The sequence below is a fragment of the Terrapene carolina genome, unplaced genomic scaffold (genome assembly GCF_002925995.2).
Source record: "Terrapene carolina triunguis isolate 2854851 unplaced genomic scaffold, T_m_triunguis-2.0 Scaffold232, whole genome shotgun sequence".
NCBI lineage: Eukaryota > Metazoa > Chordata > Testudines > Emydidae > Terrapene > Terrapene triunguis.
The window spans coordinates 7,828,534-7,844,573 of NW_020664583.1; the positions used below are offsets into that span (position 1 = coordinate 7,828,534).

The 16,040-nt window shown below is 41.6% G+C and overlaps 1 protein-coding gene across 3 annotated transcripts in view; it reads right to left on the reverse strand.

Annotated features, from left to right (window-relative positions):
* Positions 1 to 16,040, reverse strand: part of NISCH (nischarin) — a 62,089-nt gene that overhangs the window by 40,799 nt on the left and 5,250 nt on the right. For all 3 annotated transcript variants that reach the window (XM_024195708.2, XM_029912570.1, XM_024195709.2), the window contains exons 2-5: positions 12,693 to 12,776; positions 10,975 to 11,157; positions 2,294 to 2,342; positions 194 to 357 (exon numbers count right to left, since the gene is read on the reverse strand). In XM_024195708.2, the coding sequence (XP_024051476.1) occupies positions 194 to 357; positions 2,294 to 2,342; positions 10,975 to 11,157; positions 12,693 to 12,776 (480 nt within the window). The remainder of the gene's footprint in view (positions 1 to 193; positions 358 to 2,293; positions 2,343 to 10,974; positions 11,158 to 12,692; positions 12,777 to 16,040) is intronic.

Consider the following 16,040-nt stretch of genomic DNA (forward strand, 5'->3'; position numbering starts at 1 on the left):
GGGGGGGGGGGGTCGGATGGGGGCAGGGGCCGGGCCACGCCTGGCTGTTTGGGGAGGCACAGCCTCCCCTAACCATCCCTCCATACAATTTTGGAAATCCAATGTGGCCCTCAGGCCAAAAAGTTTGCCCATCCCTGTTCTAGTGTATACTGAAGGAAACAATGTCTACATTATTTACATCAATACATTCTACCTTTAAATATTTGAGTCTACATGTGAAATCCAGAATATGACCTAGATCAGTTTTGGCATCTCCATTAGCGCACGTAGGTTTCCCCTGGTGCAATTGTTGAGTGATAGCATATAACTGCAATGGTCTGAGGCTGAAGACCTCTCCAGCCATTAGTAATTGTTCTCCTGAAAAACAAGAGTACAGTGATATTAAACACGGAGTCATAATATTTTAAGATTTCATCCAAAGGGATAAACAGCTGATGCCCACCACTGCTGTGGGGAAGGGGCAAGAGAGGAGAATTACGGTGGTGGTGGGCACCTCATGCTGGAGATTTAACTAGTTGCCCTTTACACCCTAGCTCTGACTGAAGTACTGAAGCAACATCCACATGTTTTGCCATTTAAAACAAATATTCGAAGAACAGAAAACTATGGACTTCTTGCATTAGAAAATCTAAATGTTTAAAATAGGCCCTTCAGCCACAACAGGCCAAAACCTCCTCATGGAGTTAAAGCCATACTCCCATTAACTTTAATAGACCAGGATCAGACATACTGAAGCTTATTTATCTAATGTAAAAGATCACTCTTTCTCCAAGCTATCCTTAGATAAATTCCCGAACAATTAACATTAACCATTCCATTTGCAGAACAGTTCCTTTTAATAAAACATATTTACCGACTTCACAGCATTTGCTGTATACAATGGGGAATTATAGAAAACATTTATAATGGCTATACTGGTAGGTCTAAGGCTCCCACTGTACTCACAATGTCAAAATGAACTCCCACTATCTGAAATACAACATGCATCCCCACTTATCCTGATTTTCCATCAACATTTCTTCTCACTCTAGTACTCTTATTTTGGACTGGTTTTCAAATAGTAAGAAATAGCATCAGATTGTCAGCCCTCATGGACACCTGAAAATTCTATCCTGACTATAGCCAATAAACTACAAATACACTGCTCTGGAACTATTAGCATTTCTCCTCTCACTCAGAAGCAGCAATTAGACATTAAGGACAGGACAGGCATCAGTTTTCATAATAAACTTTATAAATTATGGATGGGGTTTCCAAAAGCACTCAGTCAATGATTCTCACCCCCACCCTGCCTCAATGGGAGCAGAGGAAGGCCAGCTGCAGAGGTCTTTGGAAATCTCATCCTAAGTGCTAAAGTTACAAACTAATGCCAGGTTCTGCTTTGCTACTGGCACATCAGTGTAAACCTAGAGCAATTCCGTTGATGCTAATGAGGTTGCATGTACTGCAAGTCAGGATAGAATTTTGTCCTTTAACTATTATTTTAAAGAGCTACAAAATTTTCTGAATACTACCTTTGAAACGGTTTTACAATTTCATAAGTTCCCTACTGCTGCAATACTGACCAGCTCTATCAGCAGCAAAAGCATGAGATAACTCACTACACTAATGGAAAAGGCATTCAGTCTCCAAGTCTCAGGAAAGAATGCCTTTTAACAAGCTGATTAGGATGCATTCACGATACTATAATTATGAGGTTAACTAAACTATTAAATTAGAAGTACAAAATAGACACAAATTTATGTACAGTGAACACATTAAATTTTAATTCAGCTTATGCTAAAATATTATTGATTAATATGGAAAAAACATGTGTAAGTTGCAAGAGGAAGTGTTGGAATAATATGCCATGTCAAGAGGTTTTATGAAAGTTTCCTGGCGAGGGCACCCAGGGCTCATCATATAAGAGTTCTGAGTTTGGGAGAAGTTTCAGTAAGTCCATTCCAAGAGCCGGGGAGGGCAGACTCATGGCAGTGTCTATTTACTGCATTTCCACGTTGCTGTTGAGAGCATCTTTACAAGCCAGCATTGACAATGGCCCAGCATTGTTCAAACTAAAATACATCTGTCCATATGGAGTACGCAAAGAGTTGATAGCAAGAGACAGAGGGGAGGAGAGCAAAAAAGAACTAAAGAAAACATGATCCACAACATTCAAAAGGGAAATCTATATCTGGCTGCCTGGAGACACGTCACTCCATGTATATTCATATACAATATAATTTTAAGAAAATTTGCATACCAAATACACACTATTGTTCTCTGTTAAATTCTAGGCAATTCGTTACAGTACCTCTGTGAAAGAGCTCTTCAGCCAACGCAGCTGTGATCCCATTGATTTCCTGCAAAGAACAAAGCACTGTAACTGACTAATTTAAATGTTTTCCATTCTTCAAATGTTAACACTTCTGACATTTATCAGAAATCTCCCTTTCCTACCATATTAGAAGATCTTCAGAAATATCTTAAAAAATGAAGTATTGAGACCATAATTATATCTTATGGATGTTTTTATAATGCTAAAGTCACTAAGGAAATAACCTGCAATAATTTTGAAAATTAAAATAGTCTTAAATTAGATAAAGAAAGACAGCATTAGACTATAGTTAAATAGGCACATTCTTAACTAGATGTCTTTACTCTTTTAAATGTAACAGATGCTAGAGTAAATATTACCAAAAATATTAGCTTACTTTCAAGTAGTGCTAATTCCTTATACAAGTTCTAGTAACCACTCATTGCTGAGAAATGTCAAGACGACTATTTTGAAAAGAGGTCTTGGAATAAGCTATTCATTTATTAAACATTCAAGAATTCCTCTCCTATGTCAGACTGAGACTGCATGCCACTAACATGGAAAAGATGCTTTCTTTGGCTTGCACAGGTGTGAAGAAAGGGATAGCTATAGAAAAGGCAATTAAATTCATTCTTCTAGACTTTTCTTCAACATATTTGCTTTTTGACAGCATAAATGCTGTGCCACATCCTTCCCCCTGCCCCCCCCCCAACTCTGGCATCACCATTAATGCAGCCCCAGGAGTCAACAGGTAGGTGTGTAGACAACTTTGGAAGGGAGGATGAGGGCAGAAAAATTTCAATAGAGGGATGTCAACATTTCTGCCTCCCCAAGTCCATAAAGGAGGGGAATGAAAGGCACCAAGATGGGGAATGAAATATTTCCCACCCACGATGAGCAACGATCCTATGGAAATTCAGAGGCTGTTTTGGACACAATGGAACAGTAATAAGATAATTCTTGTATTGATTCTGTTAGACACAAAGAAAGCCCTGCAAAAACAGTATTAGAAGTAAACCTTCATGCAATAGTTAATCTTAACCTTGAAATATTCATATCATTTATAACAGAGGAAGCAACAGAAATCAAATGATTCTTAATTCAGTACTCATCCAGAAGTTTACTTTGTCCACAGATAGCTCTAATGCTTCATAACAAGGGAATAAAGACACAAAGAGTCCATCAGCTACACACTACTTTGCTCATTTATTGAAGTATTTTAGAAAATATGCTCCTAAAATATAAACTGAACTGAAACTGCACTATGTATCAGCCTAAAATGTTCAAACCAAATAAACTTAGGATGAAAAGCTACAAAAACTGCATTCTAAAAAATAATTCAGTGGCACAGAATTGTTCTTGCTCCTGTTTTAAATGAACAAATTACAACAGTAATTCGTAGCACATATGCACTTGGAGACAAAGCTGTACAAACACCAGTTAATCCTCACCACCTCACTGGTAATGTAGAAAAGCAAGTTTTTCCATCTGTAAGATATGAACAAGTTAAATGACTTTGCCCAAGGCCACATAGCAATCAGCTTGTGGCTAAAGAGTCCTCCTTCCAATGGCAGACCTGGGAGGTGGGGAAACAGAAATCTGTCTCTAGCACTGCTCTAATCATATTTCTATTTGTCTAGTTCACAGCAGTCTTCTGTTCACAGGATCAGTTTTCAGCTGCACTTCCAGGAGCACCCATCCTCTTTTCTTTGCTACAAGATTTTCTAAGTTTAGCAGAGGAGAAATTCAGGTGTCAAAAGTAAAGTGTAGGACTGTGCAACAAGTTTCTCTATGGATACAAATTCTGTGCTTGAGTAATAAGAGTATAGCAGTAGGAATATACTACCAACTGCCTCACAAGAATGGTGATGGTGATTGTAAAGTGCTCAAGGATATTAGAGGGGCTACAAAAACAGAAACCCCAATAACGTGTGATTTCAACTATCCCCATATTGACAGGGTACATGACACCTTAGGAAGAGATGCAGAGATAAAATTTCTAGACACCATTAATGACAGCTCCTTGGAACAGCTAGTCTTGGAACCTGCAAGGGTAGAGGCAATTCTTAATTTATTCTTAAGCAGTACACAGGTTCTGGTCCAAGAGGTGAAAACAGCTGAACCACTCTCTAACAGTGACCATAATGTAATTAAATTGAACATCCTTGTAGGGAGGAAAATACCAAAGAAACCCACCACAGTAGCATTTAACTTCACAAAGAGGAACTACACAAAAATGAGGAAGCTAGTTAAATGGAAATTAAAAGAAACAGTCACAAAAGTGAAATGCCTGAAAGCTGTATGGAAACTTTTTAAAAACATTGTAATAGAGGCTTAAACTAAATGTATACCCCAAATTATAAAACACCATAAAAATGCCACCATGGCTAAAAAGAGTAAAAGAGGCAGGCAGAGACAAAAAGACATCCTTTAAAATTTGGAAGTCAAATCCTACTGAGGAAAATAGAAAGGAACAAACTCTGACAAGTCAAGTGTAAAAGTATAATTAGGTAGGCCAAAAAAGAATTTGACAAGAAATTAGCAAAAGATGCAAAAACTAACAGCAAAAAAACCCCTTTTTTTAAGTACATCAGAAGCAGGAAGCCAGTGCGGCCACAGGACAATCAAGGTGCTAAAGGAGCACTCCTGAAAGACCAGGTCCTTGCAGAGAAGCTAAATGAATTATTTGAATCCATCTTCACTGGAGAGGATGTGAGGGAGATTCCCACATCCTTTTAATTGATAAATTAAACAGCAATAAGTCACCAGGATCAGATGGGATTCACCCAAGAGTTCTGAAGGAACACCAAATTAGAACAACAAGGAGTCCGGTGGCACCTTAAAGACTAATAGATTTATTTGGGCATAAGCTTTCGGGGGTAAAAAACTACTTCTTCAGATGCATGGAGTGAAAATTACAGATACAAGCATAAATATGTGCCAGTATATTTATGCTTGTATCTGTAATTTTCACTCCATGCATCTGAAGAAGTGGTTTTTTACCCACGAAAGCTTATGCCCAAATAAATCTGTTCGTCTTTAAGGTGCCACCGGACTCCTCCTTGTTTTTGTGGATACAGACTAACATGGCTATCCCTAGGATACTAAACACCAAATTGCAGAACTACTAATTGTGGTATGGCAATTATAGGCCAGTAAACCTAACTTCAGTACCAGGCAAATTGGTTGAAACTACAGTGAAAAACAGAATTATCAGATACATAGATGAACACAATATGTTGGGGAAGAGACAACACAGCTGTTGTAAAGGGAAATCATTCCTCACCAATCTATTAGAATTCTTTGAGGGTGTAAACAAGCATGTGCACATGGATGATCCAGTGGATATAGTATACACAGACTTGCAGAAAGCCTTTGACAACATTCCTCACCAAAGGCTCTTAACCAAGTAAGCAGACATGGGGTAAGAGGGAAGGTCCTCTAATAGATCAGTAACTGGTTAAAAGATAAGAAACAAAGGGTAGGAATAAATGGTCAGTTTTCACAATGGAGAGTGGTAAATAGCGGGGTCCACCAATGATCTGTACAGGGACCAGTGCTGTTCAACATATTTATAAATGATCTAGAAAAAGGGGTAAACAGTGAGGTGGCAAAGTTCGTAGATTTTATAAAAAATTACTCAAGATACTTAAGTTCAAAGCTGACTGCCTAGATTTCCAAAGGGATCTTACAAAACTGGATATATGGGCAACAAAATGGCAGATGAAATTCAATTTTGATAAATGCAAAGCAATGCACACTGGAAAACAATCTCAATTATCCATACAAAATGATGGGGGTCTAAATTAAACGTTACCACTCAAGAAAGAGATCTTGGAGTCATCCTGGACAGTTCTCTGAAAACATCTGCTCAGTGTGCAGCGGCAGTCACATAAAGCTAACAATGTTAGGGACCATTAGAAAAGGAATAGAAAATAAGACAAAAAATATCAGACCACTAAATAAATCCGTGGTACACCCACACCTTGAATACTGTGTGCTGTGCAGGTTGCCCTATCTCAGAAAAAGATATATTAGAATTGGAAAAAGTACAGAAGGGCAACAGGGAATAAGGAAGTGTTATTTACCCCTTCACATAACACACAAGCCAGGAATCAACCAATGAAATTAATAGGTAGCAGGATTAAAACAAACATAAGGAAGCACTTTTTCATACCATGCTCCGTCAACCCTTGGAACTCATTGCCAGGGAATGTTGTGAAGGCCAGAAATATAACTGGGTTCAAACAAAAATTAGATAAATTCAAGAAGGATAGGTCCATCAATGCCTATGAGCCACGCTGCTCACGGACACAAATCCATGCTCTGAGTGTCCCCAAACCTTTAACTGCCAGAAGCTGGGACTGCAAGACGGGGGATGGATCACTCAATAATTGCCCTGTTCTCTGTTCATTCCCTCCGCAGCATCTGGCACCAACCACTGTCAGAAGACAGGATGCTGGGCTAGACTGACCATTGGTCTGACTCAGCATGGCCAGTCTTATGTTATAGAACAGGGGTAGGCAAACTTTTTGGCCCGAGGACCACACCTGGGTATGGAAATTGTATGGTGGGCCAGGAATGCTCATGAAATTGGGAGTTGGGGTGCGAGAGGGCTCCGGCTGGGGGTGCGGGCTCTGGGGTGGGGCTGGGGCTGAGGAGTTGGGGGTACAGGAGGGTACTCCAGGGTGGGACCGAGGAGTTTGGAGGGCAGGAGGGGGATCAGGGCTGGGGCAGGGGGTTGGGGCATGGGAGATCAGGCTCCAGGTAGCGATTACCTCAAGCAGCTCCCAGAAACAGTGGCATGTACCCTCTCTGGCTCCTACGCAGCGGTGAGGCCAGGCAGCGCTGCACACTGTCCTGTACGCAGGCGCCTCCCCTGCAGCTCCCATTGGCTGCGGTTCCCAGCCAATGGGAGCTGCGGGGGCAGTGCCTGCGGTGAGGGCAGTGTGCAGAGCCCCCTGGCTGCCCCTACGCATAGGAGCCGGATGGGGGACATGCCGCTGCTTCTGGGAGCTATGCAGAGTGGGGAAAGACCTCTACCCCGCTCCCCGGCTGAAGCGCAGGAGCAGGGCAAGCCCCGGATTCCACTTCCCGGCAGGAGCTCCGGGGCCAGATTAAAACATCTGGAGGGCCAGATGTGGTCCCCGGGCCATAGTTTGCCCACCCCGTTATAGAATCATAGGACTGGAAGGGACCTCGAGAGGTCATCTAGTCCAGTCCCCTGCACTCATGGCAGGTCTAAGTATTATCTAGACCATTCCTGACAGGTGTTTGTCTAACCTGCTCTTAAAAATCTCCAATGATGGAGATTACACAACCTCCCTAGGCAATTTATTCCAGTGCTTAACCACCCTGACAGTTAGGAAGTTTTTCCTAATGTCCAATCTAAACCTCCTTTGCTGCAATTAAAGCCCATTGCTTCTTGTCCTATCCTTAGAGGTTAACAACAATAATTCTCCTCCCTCCTCCTTGTAACAACCTTTTATGTACTTGAAAACTGTTATGTCCCCCTCAGTCTACTTTTCCAGACAAAACAAACCCAATTTTTTCTATCTTCCCTCAAAGGTCATGTTTCTAGACCTTTAATCATTTTTCTTGCTCTTCTCTGGACTTTCTCCAATTTGTCTACATCTTTCCTGAAATGTGGCGCCCAGAACTGGACACAATACTCCAGTTGAGGCCTAATCAGCGCGGAGTAGAGTGGAAGAATTACTTCTCGTGCCTTGCGTACAACACTCCTGCTAATACATCCCAGAATGATGTTTGCTTTTTTTGCAACAGTGTTACACTGTTGACTCATATTTAGCTTGTGGTCGACTATGACGCCCAGATCCTTTTCCACAGTACTCCTTCCTAGGCAGTCATCATGTTCTTAAAGGGCTGCTGGAAGGTATATTTATTTAGCAGAATTGCTAAGTTAATATTTAGGGGTTTTTGATGTGTAACTAACGTAAATATTTAAAAGTATTCTAGAACAGCCAAACAAAAAGATTTTATGAGTTCATACATCAACCCAGATTTGCCTACTGGGAAAAGAGGTATAACTTAAGCAGCACTGCACTTTGCTGCTAACACACAAGTACTATCCAAAGACAGAATGAGGGTCGATGTCTAGATAGCTAACCCCAGTTCTAATATTTTTAAAATAAAGATGAGTGGATAAATACATAGCAGTAAGTAAGTTTCAATGAGCTGGGTTGGATATATTCCCAGACACAAAGGGGAAAGTAGTCTAGAACAAGAGCAGAGGACTGGGGATTGGGACTCCAAGTCCTCTTTTCATCTCTAGCACTGACTTGCCAGATGGTCATCGGCAAGTCTCAACCTCTGTCCCTGAGTTTGAACAACTGTAAAATGTTATTACAGTGCTTCTCATTAGGTATACTTAGGCTTGGAAGGATTAGATTATTATTGGTAAATGTCAATAAATGCTGATTTCAGCATACAAAGAGAAACCGAGGAAAAACTACTGCCCTGGATAATAATCTAAATGTACAGACAGGCAAAGCAAGAAAAGTGCTGCTTGAGAACTTATTAGAGTTTGATTGAAGGATATTTACTTTGTATATTTTGATATGTGATATTTACAATTTGTGTATTAACTGCTATAAAGCTTTAAAACTTTTTGAATCTCATCTACTGTCATTAAATTGTCTGACCCCTCATACATATTCCCCCCATAATTTCTCACAACTGTGAAAATTTAAAAATAAACATTCTTATTATGTCAAAGTTATAAAAAAATAAAAATCAAATTCTTGCAAGCCTAGGTATAGTAAGGGTTTGTAAAGCACTCTGAACCCTGAGGTACTCTGAATTAAATTATTAGCTTTCATGCTAAACTAAAAATCAATTTAAATAGAGTATTACACATGCTGTTACAGTTTAGATGCTCAATGTCAGACACATAAGGTTGACTTTCAGAGGTGTGGGGCAAGCACAATTTCAGCAGCAGTTATAGGTATACAGCACCTTTGAAATTCACACCTCCTAGTATCTCAAATTGGGCAGCCACAGTTAAGAAACAAAAACAATGTGTGTTTGAAAACAATACTTTTTTTTAAAGAATATAGGTTAAATTGCCTACACAATAATGCTTTGTACATCCACTATATAAGTACGTCCATTTGAAATCAAACACCTTCCAAAACATTAATGGATCAAAATATTAACCCCCATTATACAGATAGGGGAAATAAAGTACAGGGAGATTAAGTGACTTGCTCTTGGTCACACAAGAAGCCTGTGCAGAGTCAGACTAGAACCCAGATCTATCTCCTAATCTTGTATTTTAAACACTATGCCATGTCACTATGCAGTTATAATATTTTTTTAAAATTGTCATTTAATTTAAACCAGTACTTCTGCTCAAAATGGCAGATCAATAGCAATAATATGGAACAAAACCTCTATTTACTCCACTCAACCATTGTAAACTCATTTATGATCACATTATGTGTTTTGAAATGGTTTTGCTTTGGTCACTAAAGCTTAATCAACGTACTTAACTGATCATTTGTGACTCAATTCCAAAACCTCTGCATTGAACTATAATTAATGCTAGGTTTTTGTCATGGATAGTTTTAGTAAAAGTCATGGACAGGTCACAGGCAATAAACAAAAATTCATGGAAGCCCATGACCTGTCCCTGACTTTGACTAAAAATATCCCTGACAAAAGGGATAGGTGGATTCAGCACCCACTGCTGCTGGGCTCCCGGGTCCTCCACCGCCGCGGCTGGGCAGCTGTGGGGGGTCTCTCACCAGGCTGGGAGCTGTGGGGGCGGGGCTGGCTAGGAGCTCCAGCCCTGGTGCAGAAAATGTCTCAGAGGTCAGTGGAAGTCACAGATTCCGTGACCTCTGACACATAATCGTAGCCTTAACGATAATGATCCACCCCATCACATATCCATCCATTTAAAGCAATTACTACTTGTCCTTCCTGCTCAAACCCAATGCATGTTCCTCTTCGTAATGTCTGCTTAGCCTTACAACACAACAGCATGCTACAAAAAGGAGAAACCCAATCACAAGAGATGAATGAACCATTTTCAATCTGTGAACCACAATAAGAAGTTATTGCTTCTTACTTAGAATATTATAGCAGAGAATGTTTGATCTGCTGTGTAGAGATATTTCTCTAGAGGCCACTCCATCAGTATGATTTCCTGGAGAGAGACCATTTTTCTTCATTTGGCCTACTGGAAGCTGTCTTAATATGAACCATAGTTCTAACCACTAACTATTAAGCAAGGTTGGGTTCAATTACATAATGTTCCTTTTGAGACCTAACAATATTGATTTCAGACTAACAATTAATGCAACTGCAGATTCATTCAGAGCACCAGAGTATCACTCCAACATATTTTTCATGTCAAAGGCCCTGTCCACATTATTTGCTAGTACAGTTTCAATAACAGTAGGGACAGCGTCAAAGATTTCATTGGAAAAGCTCATTCTATGGCCTAACTTTTTATGTTGCCCAAATCCTGAAAAGGGAGTGATTTTAAAGCTGTTTTGTTTAATTAAGTAAAAAAAAACACAAAAGCCCAAGCTACTTCAAAATTAGGGTGTAAACTTTCACTGGACTCCTGCTCTTCTCATTGACTCAAATGGGCAAGATACCACAGTGAGAGGGCACTTTATAAATACCTAGATAGCTAGGATGCAACTTACATATAAATGAAAGTGTAAGAAGTGTGACAACAATTTGGGTGCAGCAATGGGGAACTTGACCAGAAGCATTTGCAGGTAAACTTCTAATTCCTTCTCTCTTTTCTCCACCAGACTTTTGGAATTTTTCCCAATAATCTTCTTTGGAGGGAGCAGGTTTTTATCTATCTTCTTTTCTGAAACAAGCTGTAGAAACAGAAATATTATAAGTTATTACCCAAGTAGTTTTTGATCTTGCAAGAAGGATGTAATATTGTACAACTTAAGATATTAAGAGAATGTTTTCTTTTTTCCTGTAACATTTCTCTGAAACTGCAGTTACTTGGCTACTTATCTCAATTTCTATAAATTTCAGACAGTTTTTTTGGAGGGAGATAAGAATATTAGAACATGAAAACAACAACAGTAAGTTTAACAAAATAATAAGTATATTTTATTTTGGCAGTCAGTGTCTGCAAACGTTTGAACCCCAATCTTCGCCAGCCTCCCCAAAAACATCAAGTACAACCACCAGCATTGTTCCACAAGATCAGGGGTAGTCAACTGGCAGACCACGGGCCAAATCCACACTGCCAGATGCTTTCGAATGGACCGCAAAATCTTTTTATTTACTTATTTCGGTGTGAAAAATGTTTCTCTGGAGTCTGGACCTTGAATTCCATATTTTGATATTGCTGTTTTAAATCAGTACAGGTTGGTAGGTATTAGAAATTACTATCCAATGGCTGCTCATTTGTAACCCATATGAAGCAAGTCTTTGGTCTGAAACCAGCTTCTGGTGAACAGATCACATACGGCACTCAGGGCCAGCTCCAGGCACCAGCCCACCAAGCATGTGCTTGGGGCGGCACCTGGAGGGGGGCGGTGCGGCGCTCCGGCCCGAGAGCGGGGCCACAACCGGGCTCACTGCCCTCCCCGCGGCGCTCTGGCCGCCGGGGAGAGCGGAGCCCCGGCCGGGCTCGCTGCCCTCCTCCCGGCGCTCTGGCCGCCGGGGAGAGCGGAGCCCCGGCTGGGCTCGCCGCCCTCCTCCCGGCGCTCCGGCCGCCAGCGGAGCCGCGGCGCGCTCGCCGCCCTCTGCCCGGCGCTCCGGCCGGTCGGGGAGAGCAGGCCCGCGGCCAGGCTCGGCGCCCTCCCCTGCCGCGCTCCCCGCGGGGGAGGGGGGTCACGGCGGGAGGCTTTTTTGCCAGAGCCAGCCCTGACGGCACTCTCAGCAAAGTGTAAGGATTAGAATCTGCATGGTTGGTTCTAGGGTTTGGTGACAAGCAGATGCTAACTTCCAGGGGGCGCCATAATGCTTTTATTTGTTTTTGCTTTGCACTAATTAAGCAGGTTTGTTTGGATTTTTCCCCCTCCGCTGACTGGATAGCTGTGGTTGGGTTTAGGGCTTTTTTTTTTTGGCTTGATCCGGGAGGCAATGAAAACATTCTTCATCCTAGCAAGCCAAATGGCCAGGGCTCCGCCTAATAGTTGAACTACCTTCTTATTGGCCGATATGGTCCCTCCAAGGGAGTATAGAAGAGGCAGACTGTATTGCTTGTGCAGTGAGGACTTCATTTTGCAATTCAGTTAATCTGCTCTTTCATTAACACTACATCTCAAAGGCCAAATATTCCCTTACTTTATATTTTTTTTATAAGGATGTCAGTAAGCTTGTGCCATGGAGCAAGATTTGACAAGTTATTTATTTTGCAAGAGCTCAAGACCAGTCTTCTGATCTTTACCTTTTCATGCAAGTCATGGAAGTCACTGTAACGATGTTTGACTGTCCACTGATGACTCCCAACACTGACTTGAATAATGTATACCTAAAGAAAGCAAACAGCAAAGTTAGGTACTTGAGGAGCATTTAAACTCAGCTACCATTTATTTGTATGATTTAAAGGTGAACCACAAATATTTCAAAATCCCACCATTTTCTGCACCATGCTCTGAACATTTCCTCTAGCCAGGATAAATGGTTCTTCAGAAGCACCTCGCACAACTCTAAAAGCTAACATCTCTCTTCCAGGTCTACCAAAATCATGCTCAGTGTGACAACCTAGCATTCACCATGTACAGACTTCACAGCTACCATGAAACTCCAGCAGAACTCTGAGAAGCCTAGGCAAGTCCATTTAATGATTTTTCAGTTTTTTAAATAACTGTATTCCCTTTGAGGGTATAGAAACTGAGAAGCCAGAAACGATAAACAGAATTACTCAAGGCCCAATGAGCTTGCTCCAGGCTATGACAGAGCTTCATCGCAGGTGTGACTGTGCATGATGGGCCATTATAGTTAAGCTGGAACCAACTGACATTGGGGGGACCCAAAAAGTATTTTATTATGGATGTGCTGAATAGGTGAACCTTAAGTTTTTCATTTGCAGATGACCTTTTACAGCCATGTTGATTGGTTCTAAAGGAAACTTACAATCCACCTTCTGACGGATTGGAAGGAAGCCATCATGATGAAACCTGGAAGGTGTTGGAAGAAGATAAAAGGGGCAGCAGAGGTGAACCCTGAACCAACAGAGCCAATCTCCATGTGTATAACAATGGGAAAACACAAAAGTTAAGGCACCACATCTGTTCAACTTTCTTCTAGAATGTGCATGAAGCGAATAATCAGCTGATCAGTGAGCCTTGAAATCACTTGATACTGTATAATCAGGAATGTGGAAGAGACCGCAGGTCACGTGGTCCCATTTCACAGCTGCTGGAACTCAATGGAACAGTTCTATCACTAATCACATTTGAAAAAAAAATTACTCATGATCAGTTTTCAAATCTTCTTAATAAATGAAGAATGCCTTTGTTTTATGTAATCAGCCCAGAAGACTAGCATACAGGATATTAAAATAGACTACAATTTACACTTTAAAAGTGGTCAAAGACACTTAATTGTTCATGAAACATCAGAATTTATAGTATGTTAGTATGCTACAAGAAAAATGAGTTCTACAACAGAATGCAATCAAGAAGTCTACCTAGTGCACAGCAGCTGCTACAGAAAACATTGCTTGGGTGTTTGAAGTACAGTAATGAAAAGACAGAAGTTAGGTCATACAAAGAATTACAAACTCATCTGAGAGTCCTGTGGAACCTTATAGACTAACAGATGTATTGGAGCATAGGTTTATGCTAAGCTTTCAGGTTAGCTTTACCAAGGTTTATGCTCCAATACATCTGTTAGTCTATAAGGTGCCACAGGACTCTTTGTTGCTTTTTACAGATCCAGACTAACACGGCTACCCCTCTGATACTTGAAACTCATCTGAGTATTGTGCCCAATTATAAAGTCTCAAAGGGCATGGTGGAACTTGCACTCCATGAGAAACTGTAAAGCCTACAGGTCTACACTGAAAACACTGCATAGGCGCAGCTGCACCACTGGAGTGCTTAAGTAAAGATGCTTCTACGGTGACGCAGTGTAGTTAATCCACCGCCGCGAGAGGTGGTAGCTATGTCGACAGGAGAAGCTCTTCCGCCGACATAGCGCTGTCTACACCGGGGGTTAGGTCAGTATAACTGTTCCTTAGGGGTGTGGATTTTTCACACTCCTGAGAGACATAGTTATACCGATATAAGTCCATAGTGCAGTGTTCTTCACTGCAAGGCCCGCGAGCCAGTGGCGGCTCCCATCGACCCTAAGTGCAGCTCCCTGTCAATCGCGCTCTCTGGCGGTGCAGTGGAGCTGCAGCTAAGGCAAGCTCCCTGCCTACCCCGGCCCCACGCTGCTCCTGGAAACGGCCAGCATGCCCCCGCAGCTCCGGGGGATAACAGGGGAAGCAGAGGTCTCCACGCGCTGCTCCTGCCTGCAAGCACTGCCCCCGCAGCTCCCCTTGGCCTGAAACAGGGAACTGTGGCCAATGGGAGTTTGGGGGCCATGCCTGCAGAAAGGGGCAGCATGCAGAGCCATGTGTCCCCCCAGGGGCTGCGTTGGCCCCTTCCGGGAGTGGCTTGGGGCTGGGGCCATCCGAAGTAACTGCCACCCCCTTCAATGGGCAGGTTCTGAATAGCTCTTCCACCACCCAACCTGCAGCCTCCAGGAGCCAGCCCCCAATACCCCCTCCTGCAGTCCAAGCCCCCTCCCAGAGCCCGCATCCCATAACCCCCCTTCAACCAACAAAGAACTCTGAGTGTTCAATCGTCTGTGTCAGGTTAAGGTGGCTCTCATATTGAAGGTTTTTTGTCAAAGCGGACCCCACTTCAAAAACAGTGAAGAGCACTACTGTAGTGTATACCTGGCCTAGGACCATTCAACAAAAACAAACATTCAACAAAAACAAACTCAATACTAATTATTAAGCTTATGATTAAAACTATCAGTCCCTTCCCTATAACCTGCTCCCATATGAAAGCAAGGGGAAGACTTAATGAAAGGGGAGGGTATTAAATTTAGAGTAAGAGGAAATACTTTATGCAGCAAAATCAGCTTTATGAATTAACGATTATGGGAGGTTATACATTGTGGCTACATGTAAAACACAGACTGGATAATGTATGATCAAAAATACCTCAAAGTAGGCAAGCTATGGTAAAGGTACAGTTAATCAAACCTCAAAATTCTCAGTATAAACTGATAACCTGCGGCAAGGAGGAAGGAATTTATTCCTCTCGCCTAAGGTAATCAAGTACTGCACAATTAGCATAGCTGCATTATGGAAGGCTAATACCTCCTGCTGAAGTAACAAATATTGGCCACTTTGTTAAAAGCAAATGGATAAGGATATGATCAGCAATGGATCTGACCAAATGAACATTTTTAGGGGTATTGATAGGAGTCACAAAACGCTATTTTAAAATTACTGCAATAGGATTCCTGTGTATAGACTTCATTCACCGTGTATTAGCACACGTATACACACCCCTAAAAGCATTAGCAACCAGAGTGTTGGTGAATCACTTCACAATAATCCACACTGTCATATCTTACTCAGTAAATATGAAGAGAGCCTTGGATTTCCTGCAAAGCAGTGTTTCAAAAACTGATACAGACTTAACTACCAATTGTTAAAGCAAAAATCTGATTAAAAAAAAGTTTGTCAAGACTAATTTTTAAAAATATTCCTAACTGATTTTGTTTGATC